Below are 13,669 nucleotides of genomic sequence, written 5' to 3'. Positions count from 1 at the left end.
TACTTCTTTTAACATTTAAAAGTAAGAGTAGGGCCCTAAATTTATAAGACAAAGCCAGGATCTTTGCCTAGGTGAAGAATCTGGTCGGAAAGGTTTGAGACTAGTCATTTTTCTACCTTAAAGGCCTCAGCTTCCCCTAATATACCTGTGGATCCCACCTTTTTAGGCCTAAAGATATAAGGTAAAATAAACTTTCCTGAGGTTCTCTGCATTTAATGAGAATATGAACATGCATATATGTTTTAAATTTTTTCTAAAACTCCAGCTTTCCTTCATGACTTCTTAGGAACTGGATGGATAATTGTAAGAGGTAAGCTTGAAAATGTGTAATATGTTACAATTATTTTTTCAAAATACATTCATCTAGGTGGCTCATATTCGAGCAGAAAGAGATATTTTGGTAGAAGCAGATGGTGCCTGGGTGGTGAAGATGTTTTACAGTTTTCAAGATAAGAGGAACCTTTATCTAATCATGGAATTTCTCCCTGGAGGTAAAAGCAAATGTAACAGCAATGACAGGCTGAACACAACCAAATCACTATATGTAATTACAATTTTATTGATTAGGTTTACTTCGGTATTCCTAGCTCTGAGGTTTATATAGTCAGTCATGGTTTTCCAATAGTTCCTCCCATAATAATGCTAATATTGACAAATCAGATTATTTTGAAGAAAGGAAAACAAATCACTAAAGAAAAACAACCCAATGAGCAAATGATAGCGCACTGAAGAACTCTGGCTAGTCTGGAAAAATATAGGAAAATGTTCAACTTCACCTGTATTCAGGGGAATGCAAATTAAAACAAGAATGAGATACCATTTCACGCTCATCTGATTAGTAAGAACATTAAGTCAAATGAGGCTTCGGGGAAACTAGCCTCTCATATATGTAAATTAACCTGTAATCCTAATGGGAGAACAATTCATACATAGCAATAAAGTGGAAAATGCAGGTGTCCTACAATCCCACATTTCCACAACCAACTGTATTCCCTAGAGATTCTCCCCCACGCCCATGTACAAGAGACCTGTAAACGGATGCTCATTGCAGCATTGTCATAATAGTGAAAACCTGAATGCAAGATAAATGTCCATCCATAGAAAGATGGACAAATAAAATGTGGCATAATTATGAGATGAAATATTTTACAGTAGTTAAAAGTCAGGAGCTATATCTCTTTCAACAGTAATATCTTCAGAAACAGTGGCGTAATAAAGCAAGCTGTGCAATTATATGTACAATTGATACTATTTGTGTAATTTTTTAAAAACTTGCAAAAGACTATAAAGCTATAGATTAATATATAAGTATATGAAAACATATTTTAAAAAGAAGCTGGAAGGATACACATTAAACTAAATGCATAATAATGGTTACTCAGCAAAATGGGAAAGAGGAATAGAATGGGAATGGAGGACAAAGAATACTTATACTTTATTATTATTTTTTTTAATCTGAAGCATCATGAAAATATATTTTGTCATTTTTGAATGTTAAGTTCACCAGTGTTTGTTCTTTGCCTCCCTTTAAAGAAAAAAAATCCCTTGAAAATAAAAGAATGTCTGGCCCTAGCTGGTTTGGCTCAGTGGATAGAGCATCAGCCTGAGGACCAAAGGGTCCTGGGTTCGATTCCAGTCAAGGGCACATACCTTGGTTGCAGGCTCCTCCCCAGCCCGGGCCCTGGTTGGGGCACGTGCAGGAGGCAACCAATTGATGTGTTTCTCTCATATCGATGTTTCTCTCTGTTTTTCTCCCTCTCCCCCACTCTCCCTAAAAATCAATGGAAAAATATCCTCAGGTGAGGATTAACAAACAAACAAACAAACAAAGAATGTCTGGAGGTAAGTCCTTTAGTGGAATGGTGTCCTATTTTTGCTAGCCCAAAGAGCTCTGAGTGTTTTTGAAACTTGAATTTGAAAGAACATATCCCATTTCCAGGTGTGCTTATTGATTCATTTTCCAGTTTAGTAGGTTTTTCTCAGCAACTTATTCTGGATGTTGAGTGATGGATATTACTTCATTATTAGCTCTGCTTTGATTTGATTTCATGTACTTTCTATCTTAAACCCATTAAATGTCATAAAACTTTTGCCTATGCAATGACACTTTTTTTTTATTTGGTCCTAGAAAAGGTTGGAGGTATACTGGGTGGATCCTAAAATTCAAAAATCAGGCATACATTGTGTAGATACAAAGAAAGCATTTACAAGGTATTTCCCTTTTGAGGCATTTCAATACATGATACTTTTCTTTATTCTTCCTTTATAGGGGACATGATGACATTGCTAATGAAGAAAGATACCTTGACAGAAGAGGAAACACAGTTCTATATTTCAGAGACTGTTCTAGCAATAGATGCGATCCACCAGTTGGGTTTTATCCATCGGGATATTAAGCCAGACAACCTTTTGTTAGATGCCAAGGTATGTGAATAAACTGGTGAATTATTAGGTTGCTAGTTATTTTATGGAGTAATAGAGCTAATTTTGTGATTGGAAATGGACAACTGCAATTTATATTATTGCTAACCTACATTATTTTATAGAATGATGCAATCATTATCATGAAACATTTATACTATTACATTTCATTTGTATGGAGTCTAAGAATTTTTATAATAGTTGAATTTTAAAAAGTTTATAATAAAGATTTTGTTTCAAAGTTAATATAATCCACTGATTTCACTAGTTTGCTTTTTTGTGTGTGTGTTTTGTTTTTTAGGGTCATGTAAAATTATCTGATTTTGGCTTATGCACGGGATTAAAGAAAGCTCACAGGACTGAATTCTACAGAAACCTTACACACAACCCACCAAGTGACTTCTGTAAGTTTGATGTGTTTTCGGTTAAAGTGGTACAGCTGATTTAATTCAGTACTGTTGAGAACTAAAGGGTCTTTCTCTCTTCCTCTCCTTACTCTTTAAACCAGTGCATTTCAAATGTGTATGTGTGTATTTGTTTTGGGGTGAGAGTTTTTCTCATGATAACAATTCTGTCTTGTTGAAAATAGCATTTCAAAACATGAACTCAAAGAGGAAAGCAGAAACATGGAAGAAGAATAGGAGACAACTGGTGAGTTAGCCATGTTTTTAAGAACAGTTTGGTGCCCTGGTTCTAAAATCTCCTTTGATTTTTTTGCTTGATTATTTTGTATCTTTCACAATGATTAGTACTTACTTTATAGCAATGATAAAGCTTGTTCTGGGATCACACAATTTTCTTAGTTTCTCTGTAGTGTTTCCTTGCCTGTAAAGTGAACTGCTGGCTCAGTGGATAGAGCGTCGGCCTGCGGACTGAAAGGTCCCAGGTTCGATTCCGGTCAAGGGCATGTACCTTGGTTGCAGGCACATCCCCAGTGGGGGTTGTGCAAGAGGCAGCTGATCGATGTTCCTCTATCATCGATGTTTCTAACTCTCTTTCCCTCTCTCTTCCTCTCTGTGAAAAATCAATAAAATATATAAAAAAAAAAAAGAGAGAAGGAATGTGCTTTGTAAACTACTACAGCCTACAATATATATAATCATCAGGTATTTTCATTATAAACCTAATTTCAGGCCACAGCTCATCCATTAGGAAGCAATGCAGTTTTTCATTCTTAATTCATATGAAGTCTTAACAAAAATAATTTAAAGAGGTAGTTCTCAACTAAGGGTAGTACTCTAGGGACCATTTGAAATGTGTGACAGCAGACTGAGCCAAACCAGTTTCGGCACATTCCTTCTCTTGTTTCCATCCTCATATCAATGGTACAGGCAGGTATTATTACTTCAGTTTTATGTAAGCAGAGGCTGAGGCTCAGAGAGGGTGATGAACCTGCCTAAGACACATTACTTGTGCGTGGGAGAGCCAGGCCTACTGGCTCAACCTTTTTTTTCTTTTTGAAATGGATTTAGGGCTAAATATATAAATAACTCAATTGTGCTTCTTACAGGGCAGAAATCATGTCTTAAATAACATATTATTTGACTCAGTACCTATCACTTAAGCCTTATACATGATAAACATACAAAACAAGTATTAAAAAATGAAAAAGTAACTTCTGTATACATTACTTTTTACAGTAGTGAGCCATATTCCTATGTTTCAAAAAATATATTAAGAATGTTGGTATGACAAGCTGTTTCTTTGCAGGCATATTCCACAGTTGGGACGCCAGATTACATTGCACCAGAGGTATTCATGCAGACTGGTTACAACAAATTGTGTGACTGGTGGTCTTTGGGAGTGATTATGTATGAAATGCTAATAGGTATGTTTTATAATTTATTTATGTACATACCATATACATTTCCTTGAGTTTACTGATTAAACATATGCAGATACCATGGGCTAACATATCAAAACTCTTAAACCAATTTCTGACACCTGCCCCCCAATGTTAAATACACAGTGATAGCAATGAGCTCTCTAGGGATCTGGTTTCAGGAAGCAGGTATTTAATTGAACTTCCATGTTTCAAAATTGTATCTGCATGGCCTTTCAGGAAAAAGGGGAAGAATGCTTTAAATTCTTTATTGACTTCATTAGGAATTTAATTATAAATTGATGACTGGTGGCATTTTTTTATTGTTACGTAGAGCTACTTTGTTTCTCGTGACACTTATGTAATAGGTTTAGCATATTTGATCATAAGAGCTGATAAACTTTTTTTCTCTGATACATAGGATATCCACCTTTCTGCTCTGAAACACCTCAAGAAACATATAGAAAAGTGATGAACTGGAAAGAAACTCTGATATTTCCTCCAGAGGTGCCTATATCTGAGAAAGCCAAGGATTTAATTCTTAGGTTAGTGGTTAAATCTCTAGAGGAGGTTGTCATATCTTAAAACTTCACAGGTACCCAAAAGACTAAATTGGCCATTTCACTTTTGTGGGAGGGAAAGGACTACCACTGATATATATAATCAAGGAGATCAATAAAGAAAATGTGTTGTTTTTTATATGTTTGTTTTTTTTAAAGCAAACTCTAAAAAGGAAGTATGCAGGAAAACAACAACATCTAAGAGTTAAGAAGACGGAAGAGGTCTTGTATTGTTTCAAAGGTCACTCCTGTTAGAATGCAATCACCCTATCCCATTAAAGAGGAAGGGAACAATAAATTGTTAGGAGCAGTTCCTATCACAAAAGTCTTTATATGAAATCTTATCTAAGCAAAGGATTCCATTCCATTCTCTTTCACAATTAAGATGAAGTGTTTTGATTCTGTTGTGAATGGCTGGAAGGAATATAAATTGGGACAACCTATGGGAACAGCCATTAGCAACATATTATGAAAAGTCTTTATACTGTATATGACCTTTGACCCAGCAATTCTACTAGGAATTTTGCTTATGCAGATAATCAGATGTGTGTAAAGATTTAGGTATAATATGTTTATTGTGATACTGTTAGTAATGAAAAATTGAAAAAATCTAAATGTTCAACAGCGGTGGCTAAATAAATTTGCATATACAAATCTTAGAAAATGAAGTCATAGAAAAATTTTTAATGATTTTGGGAAATTTTCTCAATAAGTTAAGTGGAAAAAAGTCCTAAAATATAACTATTGGATCAACATAATGTTTTTTAAATTACAGTAAAAGACTAGACAGAAATGGCTTCAACCTGTTTATGGTAGTTATCTCTGAATGATGCAATTACAGATGGTTTATATTTTCTCCCACATTTCCCACAATAAGGAGTTAACATCAATAAGCAAAAAAGTGAAATGTTTGGAATAGAGTACTTTAGATGTAATTTGCATATGATAATTTCTTTTTACTTTCTAGATTTTGTATTGATTCTGAAAATAGAATTGGAAATAGTGGAGTAGAAGAAATAAAAGGTCATCCTTTTTTTGAAGGTGTAGACTGGGGGCACATCAGGTATGTTCATAGGCTTTGAATGGGAAAGGTCAGAGTAAAAAATGATTTGGTGATTAATTTGTCTCTGATTCTGCTAGATTAAATACAAGAAGTAACACTGTTATAATGTTTTCCGGATTATATAAGTGAGTGAGACTCTACTGACTATAGCTAAATGGCTGGTTTTAACTGATGTACATTGTAGGGGGAAAATCATATATTGTATACCTGTTTGGATTTTGTATCCAGTTATATGATGAACAATTTTAGCACAACCAAGATGTACTTACATTTCACTCTATAACCTTTCATTTTTGCCATATTTTGTCTCCTTTATTAATGTATAAGATATAGTCCCTTTTTAAAACATTGTGGGAGAAGTTAAATAATGTGACCTATAAGAATTTGCTTATAGTTGTTAATTGTGAGCATTAGCTTTTACTCAGTTTATGGCCACACTACCTTCAATAGTTCTCCACATAGCAACGGTTTAGAAACAAATCTGATCATGACATTTTCTTCCTTCCCTTTGCACTTAGAATAAAATTAAGGATTTTTAACTGCATTTCAGGACTGAGGCTCTTCACTACAGGTTGCATCTTGTGTGATCTTTCCCACTCTTCCTACCTCACCGCTCTGTCATTTGCTATTCATTCTGACTGAAAAGCTATCCTCCTCCCTGCTCTTGTTCCTGCCCCTGCCCCTGCCAACCCAGCTCCTTTTCATCTTTTAAGACAGCTTCTGTGTAACTTTCCTGGGCTTCTCTAATATCTGTAGAACAGCATGAAGAATTCTTAAGTAGAATTATTTTTTGGAAAATTAAGAGTTCAAGAAAATCATGGTTACTCAATACCTTTTTGTAGGGAAAGGCCAGCAGCAATCCCTATAGGAATCAAAAGCATTGATGATACTTCAAATTTTGATGACTTTCCCGAATCTGATATTTTACAACCAGGTAAGACAATCGACAACACAACTAACACTATTAAAAATCTATGAAATTATGACATTGTCACTAATGAAATTCTTTTGATCTTGGCGAATCTATCTTTCTAGTGCCAAACACCACAGAACCGGACTACAAATCCAAAGACTGGGTTTTCCTCAATTATACATACAAAAGGTTTGAAGGGTTGACTCAGCGTGGCTCTATCCCCACCTACATGAAAGCTGGGAAATTATGAAGATCACACTCGCCCACAACCAAGAGAACTCAGGTAGCTGCATCACAGGCTTGCTCTGCGTAGGTAACAATACATGGAAATTCTCCCGAAGACGGTGGTGCTTATGACTACAGAGGAAATTCTACAGGATTAGGATTTCTGAGACTACTATAGGAATTGGTTGGCAGTGCCAGCTGGCATTTTTGGGTTTTTAAAAATATTTTATTATTTTTGTTAACTTTATTATACGAAGGTACTGGAATAAAAGAAACGTACATCCCTTTCTAACGGCACTGCCTACATGCGTATTAAGGTCCATTCTGCCTGTGTGTGCTGTGGCTTCATACTGTAACACCTTTAATCGATTCAGGAGAAACACATATCATTTAAAGCAACATAGGCTAACCTGTAGGTAACACTGAAGTATTGCTGTTTTACTGCAAATCTTATGGGTCTAGATAATCAATAAAAGCCATCTTGCATAGTTGATGTTAGAACACTTGCCGTATTGGTTTGGGCATCTATAGAATACATACGAAGACAATTTCTATAATGCTTTTAAGAAATTTTAAAAAGGAAATACACTGGTTATTTAAAAAAATAGAACTTATCATCGTATTGTGACACAAACTCCACAGTAGGGAGTGACAAGTTTATAACAAGGAGGAAGTTTAACACCTTCACTCAAGCGCTCCACTAATATATTTACTTTGTATTCAGAAATACTGATGACCTTTATATACGTAGTCTGTGTACTCACAGGGGAGATGTACTATATTATATAAAATGTAAAGTTGCTTTTATTGTGACAAGAGGACTTCTTTTTTAAAAAGAGGACATGGCATTATTTTAATTTGATTATAGTGAGTTGAATATGAGAAATGACCAAGAAGGCTGCTTGTAGAACTAGTTTATTTTTATTAAACTATTTTTTTAAATGTCAAACTTCTGATCATGTAAATGGACTTGTAGAGTACAAAGAGTTATTTACTTTGGTTTTCAGAAAGTTGTTACATATCATGGCTGGTTAACTTTTATTTTTTTTAATGAAAAAATTTCCTTTGGTAGTACTTGTATTATTGTGCCATTATTTTCTTATACTCCAGATGTACCAAAGATCCTGAACAGAGTGGATGTTCACAACTAAGTAGAATTTTACTTTCCTGTGTGAATGCTGTATTCAGACATGACAGATCTTTGATAGAAATCAGCTTATTGAGGGGCAATATTGTTCATGTTTAGCTACATCACTGTGGATACTGTAAATGGAATTAAGGAGGTAAATGCAGGCCAGAGGGGTTGTGACTAGAGGATAAGGGAGACAGTGTCAGCATCACATTCTCTGGGTATTTCCCTAAGAATTAAGTTATCTTTCTAGCTCAACATTTTAATTCTAAAATGACTCTCTGTGGTTTTGATTTCTTAAGTACTAAAGAATAAGTCTTTATTAAAGAATGGCCTAATGTTCCTCTTAACTGTTGATATAAATTTTTAAAGATATAACAATTATAACCATTACAAATGATATGTGATCAAAATCTAAAATGATGATTTATTTTTAGGAATATTCTTAATTGGGAAGAATTGCATAGGATTATTATGCAAATCTACAAATGTTTTTTATAAATATTGCTGCTAGGTAGTTCCACAATGTTTCAAAAAGGCCATACTAGGGATTCTCCCCCACTGCCCCCCAATTCTCTTCCCTCCTTCCTTCTTCCCTCCCTCCCTTAAATTGTTTCATTCTAGTATTTGTTTGATACTTGTTATGGGTTCCTCTAATAGTTCATATCTATTTTCTTATTTGAGTCATGTGGCTGAGTAGGAGAGAGAACTATTACAATTCTGGGGTTATCTCAGTTGTACTAACTCGGTTTTTCTTATTATAACCACCTTTAACTTCTGCTCACATTTATGAAATTTCCCTCACTCCCACTCACCCCCCTCCTTCCTTGTTAAAGGACTGTTTAGCTGGTGTAGTAGTGAATGGGCAGTATATGAGGAAATTGCAACATTCTAGTTCTAATATGGTAACTATTCTAGTACAGAAAAATATCATTAATTCAAGTTGACCGAGAGTGAGATAAAGCAGCCGAGTTATCTAAGTTTACTTCTTAATTGACTGAGAATAGAGCTTTTTAGTTTCCTTCTTCTTCATCCTTGTTAACTGGCAGAACTTGGAAACAGTTGTGATTTCCTGGCCGTGAAAGGCAGTTCTGAGAGTTCACTTTGTTTAGTTTCTTATTTTTCCCTGGAGTCAACAGAGTGATTCACAATCTTTGGGGTTTCCTCCTCGTCAAAAGCATTTCTTAAGTGCCTATCTAAAAGCAATTAAAGACTGTGTCTGCCCTTTGGAAACAAGAATTTGATTCCTGATGCAGGTTAGCTAGATAATTTGTGAAGTATCTTTGAGACTGAATTTTCTCTATTGTACATTTCCCATATTTCAGGTGAACGATTTAATTTAAATGACAAAACCCTATCTACCCAACTGGGCATAATGATATTTTCTTTAAATTAGACTCTATTTTGAATTAAAGAGTTTTATTATAAAGTGTGTGTTTTTGGTTTTTCTAAATATATAAAACGCTTGTATAATTCAGATTTATTGATTTCCTGATTTAATGTAGACCAACTTTTTTATTAAAAAAAAACCTTTGTATTAAAGCAAGTTATGTTATTTTTCTTTTATGCTTTTCTTACTAACATAGCTTTAAATCTTTCAATGTATTGAAGCATAGTTAGTGCTATCTGAATATAAGGAATTTCTTATAAATCACCCTTTTCTGAATTAAATATATAGCTGATTTAATAAGCTATTAGTTGAATGGAAAATAACAAATGTGGAATATTCAAAACTTTCTTTGGTTGCTAAGGCTTAAGATTGTGTTTCATTTTTATCTATAAAAGCATACTTTTTTCTGTTTTGTAAACACCTGTATATCCCTGTGTAAATTTGTAAATTTTAAAATATTTTAAGTACATTTATTTTTGGTGTTTCATTGTAGAAAACCCTTAGACAACCAATCAATCAGTATGTACTGGTAGGAGATACAGCTGTTCTTCTTTTGATGATCTACAAATGAATGAATTGAATTGAAATTTTAATCAGTAGAGAGGTCCCTGGCTACTAAACACATTTTCTCTTTGAATTGCTAAGATTCAGAACATTCAGAATAACTGTTTTGCTACAACTGTGATGATTTCCTCTTGTCTTTAAATTTTATTTTCTCTTTAGAAGTGCACTTATTTCTGAGAAATTTTAATGAAACAAACACTTAGAACAAATGTAAATATAAGACACTTGGGACTACTAGAGATATTTTAGATTTTTATGAAAAAAATGTGAGGGGATATTGCTACTTTAAAAAGAAATGAAGTAAAATAGATCTTAGTTATTTTTTAAAAAGCAATATAAATTATTCAGCAGTTGTCTAGAAAAATAATCATCAGGCCCTTGAGTTCTGTATTCATTCAGTTACTGAGTTTCAAAAAATGTTTTGGTGGCATGAGGCCTTTTTCAATGAAGGTAAGAAAAGAATAAAAACTATGTTTATAATACTTATGTTGATGAGGTTTTTCTTGTTGTTGTTTCATTTTTGAGTTTTGAGATAGGTGTTACCCAAAACTCAAGAAAGACTAATCTGCAAATGTATTCAATTTTTACACTTAAAGATCACATCAAGAACAAAATAAAATTTTGATGTTTCATTTGTGTTATATTTAAATAATCAAGATAGTTGTAGAGGTTTATATACAACGATCCCACTAGGCCAAAACCAATTAGCAAGTAGAATTGAAATTGAAAATATTTCAAAATTAAGTTGAAAATGCCTCAAAATAGCATGGAAACTAATAAGTGGCCCAAATACCCAAGTACCACTACATTCTGTCCCATGAAAGACACCAACGATAATCATGATACTCTTTCTGCAGAGCTCAGAATGAGCCAATCAGAAAACCTACTTGTTCCCTGGCTTACATCATCTCAATAATGCGATGGTGAAGGCAAAACTGTGAAAACACGATGTCAAAATTTGGACATTGGTGCAAACTTGGAGACTAAATTCATCTACTTTTGAAAGCATCTTGTGATAAACTTCCATTTGTATACAAAATGCTTTCACTTACATTATTCATTTTAGTTTGTACTACTCTGTGAAATAAACATAATTGCCATCATTTTACAGATGATGAACATGAGGCTGAGTATGACTTATCCAAACACAGGTAATAAATTGCTCTTGGACCCAAGTCCAGGGCTTCTTCTGTTTCCCCAAATCGTATATCATGCTTTATTCACAAATTACCTCACATGCTTCTAAACCTCAGAAAAATATGTGGGGAGCTAGTGACAGTTGTCACTGGGTACTTTTGAAGGCAAATGTCAGAAGACGGAAGTAAAAATATGTTCAACAATAAGGAAAATGAACGTCTTATGTAACATTAAGACAAGATAGAGACCTTACAGGGTAGTCAATTTAGTGTATCAAAAACATCAAGGATGCAAGTTCTTTCCATTTTTCTATCATTCTGTCTATTTTTCTACTTTGTAATCCTTGGTCTTGTTTTCTCAGATGCTAGATGGCTACAGGGACTAAGCACCAAATCCTCATGCAACATGTAGTTCCTTAAAAAGAGAACTAGTTCTTGTGTGCCCCCTTTTTAAAGAACAGAGAAACCCTTTCCCAGAAGCATTCTAAGGAAATTAACCCCCAGGTTTTATTGGCCAGGATTATGTCATCCGTCCATTCCTACAACAGTACCTGGCCTGGATAGGGACTTAAAAATAATCAGGATTCACCTTCCTGGTACTTGAGTGAGGCTGACCCAAATCCCATGGCCACCTGATACCAGAATAAAACTGGCTTGTAGTGATGGCTTTTACTTGAAGCCACTGCACCTGGATTTTGTCGCTGGTTCTGCCGTTGTCTATGTAGAACTGAAGGGCTGGTCCACCTAGGTCCTGCCTGACCTACCTAAAACAGGAGTACGGCATGCCACTGAGCTAGACCAGGGCTCAGCTACTGGGGTCCTGGGGTGCGTATCCTTCTGAGAACCAGGAGTAGGAGTGGGTCTGTGGACAACATCATACAGGATGGAAATTGGTCTTCTGCCATCCCTCCCAGCTCCTATTCGTCTCTTCATTGGTCCATCTCCCCCCACAGCTGTTATATTGCTGTAAGGGACCCTCATCAACTGACTTCCCACCAAGACCCAGACAGAGTGGGGTGGCCTAATTACTACTGACTGACCTGCTTTGTCTAACTGAACGAGATGGGCTCTAACTAATAGAAATAGAAACGGGTGAGTTTGTGCTAATACCACAAAGTTATCTCTGAATTTCCTTACTGTTCATATTAAAGGATTAGTTATCAAAATCTAAACAGGATGACTTGTAAGTCTCTTCCACAGGGATAAACCCATAAAAGGAAAGGGAAACTGTCTTTTGACTTTCTTGTCCTCTTGGGTAACATAATCACAAAGAAAACTAGAAGAACTCCTGTGGGCAGAGGGGGATTAAGTGGGTGGGGGAAGGGAGACATCTGTAATACTGTCAACAATAAAAAAATATATATAAAACTTGAAGAACTCTCCTGTAGAATGCTAATCAAGTCAGGAAGGACTGAAGAGGACCTGGAACCATACTTGCTTTAACAGTGTCCAAAACCTGCAAAAGTAAAAATTAGTTCAGCTTTTGACATATAAACACACACAAACACATAATCTCCAAGGGAAAAATAACCTTAAGCAATAATTCCATATATAAGAGATGTCAGCACAACCATTCCCTCATTTTTGTCCTAATGCATCTTGTTCCTCCCTGTATTTTTCTCAGATTTTTAGTTTATTGCTACTCCTGTCCTCTAGCTAGTAAAAAAAAAATCTTACACACACACATGACTTACTCCCTGCAATAACCCAGGCTTAACAAAACTCGTTTTTAACAAGTTGAAGCAATATTTCCTAAAGTAGAGCACTCAGAGCAACTGTTTCAAAATCAACTAGGGTGCTTATATTAGTGATGGTGAACCTATGACACGCGTGTCAGCACTGACACACGTAGCCATTTCTGATGACACGTGGCCGCTGAGGCGGCCGCATGCCGAGGATAAAACATTTGCTGCTCCTGAGGATGAAACATTTGTGAAATAATGTTTTTTCCTCAAAGTGACACACTACCCGAGTTATGCTCAGTTTTTTGGCGAAGTTTGACACACCAAGTTCAAAAGGTTGCCCATCACTGTCCTATATAATAAAAGGCTAATATGCAAATTGACCAAACTGTGGAACAACCGGTCGCTATGACGTGCACTGACCACCAGGGGGCAGACGCTTAACACAGGAACTGCCCCCTGTTGAGTTTTATGGGGAGCATTGCTCAGCCAGAAGCCCTGAGCTGGGTTCACAGCTAGCAAGCGCAACTGTGGTGGTGGAAGCCTCTCCCGCCTCCCTGGCAGCCCTAAGGATATCCAACTGCCTGGGGGCGGGGGGCAGGCCTAAGCTGTAACTCAGACATCCCCTGAGGGCTCCTGGACTGCGAGAGGGCACAGGCTGGGCTGAATGACCCCTCCCCTCCCCCCCTCCCCTGCCAGTGAAGAAATTCGTGCACCGGGCCTCTAGTTTGAAATAGGATTTAGCATGTCTCTCCCAGTCCTAC

The 13,669-nt window shown here is 35.8% G+C and overlaps 1 protein-coding gene across 3 annotated transcripts in view; it reads left to right on the top strand.

Annotated features, from left to right (window-relative positions):
- STK38L (serine/threonine kinase 38 like) overlaps positions 1-10,669 on the top strand; it is a 73,992-nt gene extending 63,323 nt beyond the window's left edge. For all 3 annotated transcript variants that reach the window (XM_054719195.1, XM_054719194.1, XM_028144080.2), the window contains exons 6-14: positions 368-491; positions 2,270-2,424; positions 2,723-2,825; positions 3,011-3,072; positions 4,132-4,249; positions 4,665-4,788; positions 5,771-5,866; positions 6,709-6,800; positions 6,902-10,669. In XM_054719195.1, coding sequence (XP_054575170.1) covers positions 368-491; positions 2,270-2,424; positions 2,723-2,825; positions 3,011-3,072; positions 4,132-4,249; positions 4,665-4,788; positions 5,771-5,866; positions 6,709-6,800; positions 6,902-7,029 — 1,002 coding nt within the window. In that variant the 3' untranslated portion in view covers positions 7,030-10,669. The remainder of the gene's footprint in view (positions 1-367; positions 492-2,269; positions 2,425-2,722; positions 2,826-3,010; positions 3,073-4,131; positions 4,250-4,664; positions 4,789-5,770; positions 5,867-6,708; positions 6,801-6,901) is intronic.
- The last annotated feature ends 3,000 nt before the right edge of the window (positions 10,670-13,669 follow it).

Source organism: Eptesicus fuscus, chromosome 7 (genome assembly GCF_027574615.1).
Source record: "Eptesicus fuscus isolate TK198812 chromosome 7, DD_ASM_mEF_20220401, whole genome shotgun sequence".
NCBI classification, from domain to species: domain Eukaryota; kingdom Metazoa; phylum Chordata; class Mammalia; order Chiroptera; family Vespertilionidae; genus Eptesicus; species Eptesicus fuscus.
The sequence above is the reverse complement of the archived record's forward strand: the minus strand, read 5'-3'. Positions and strand labels throughout refer to the sequence as shown.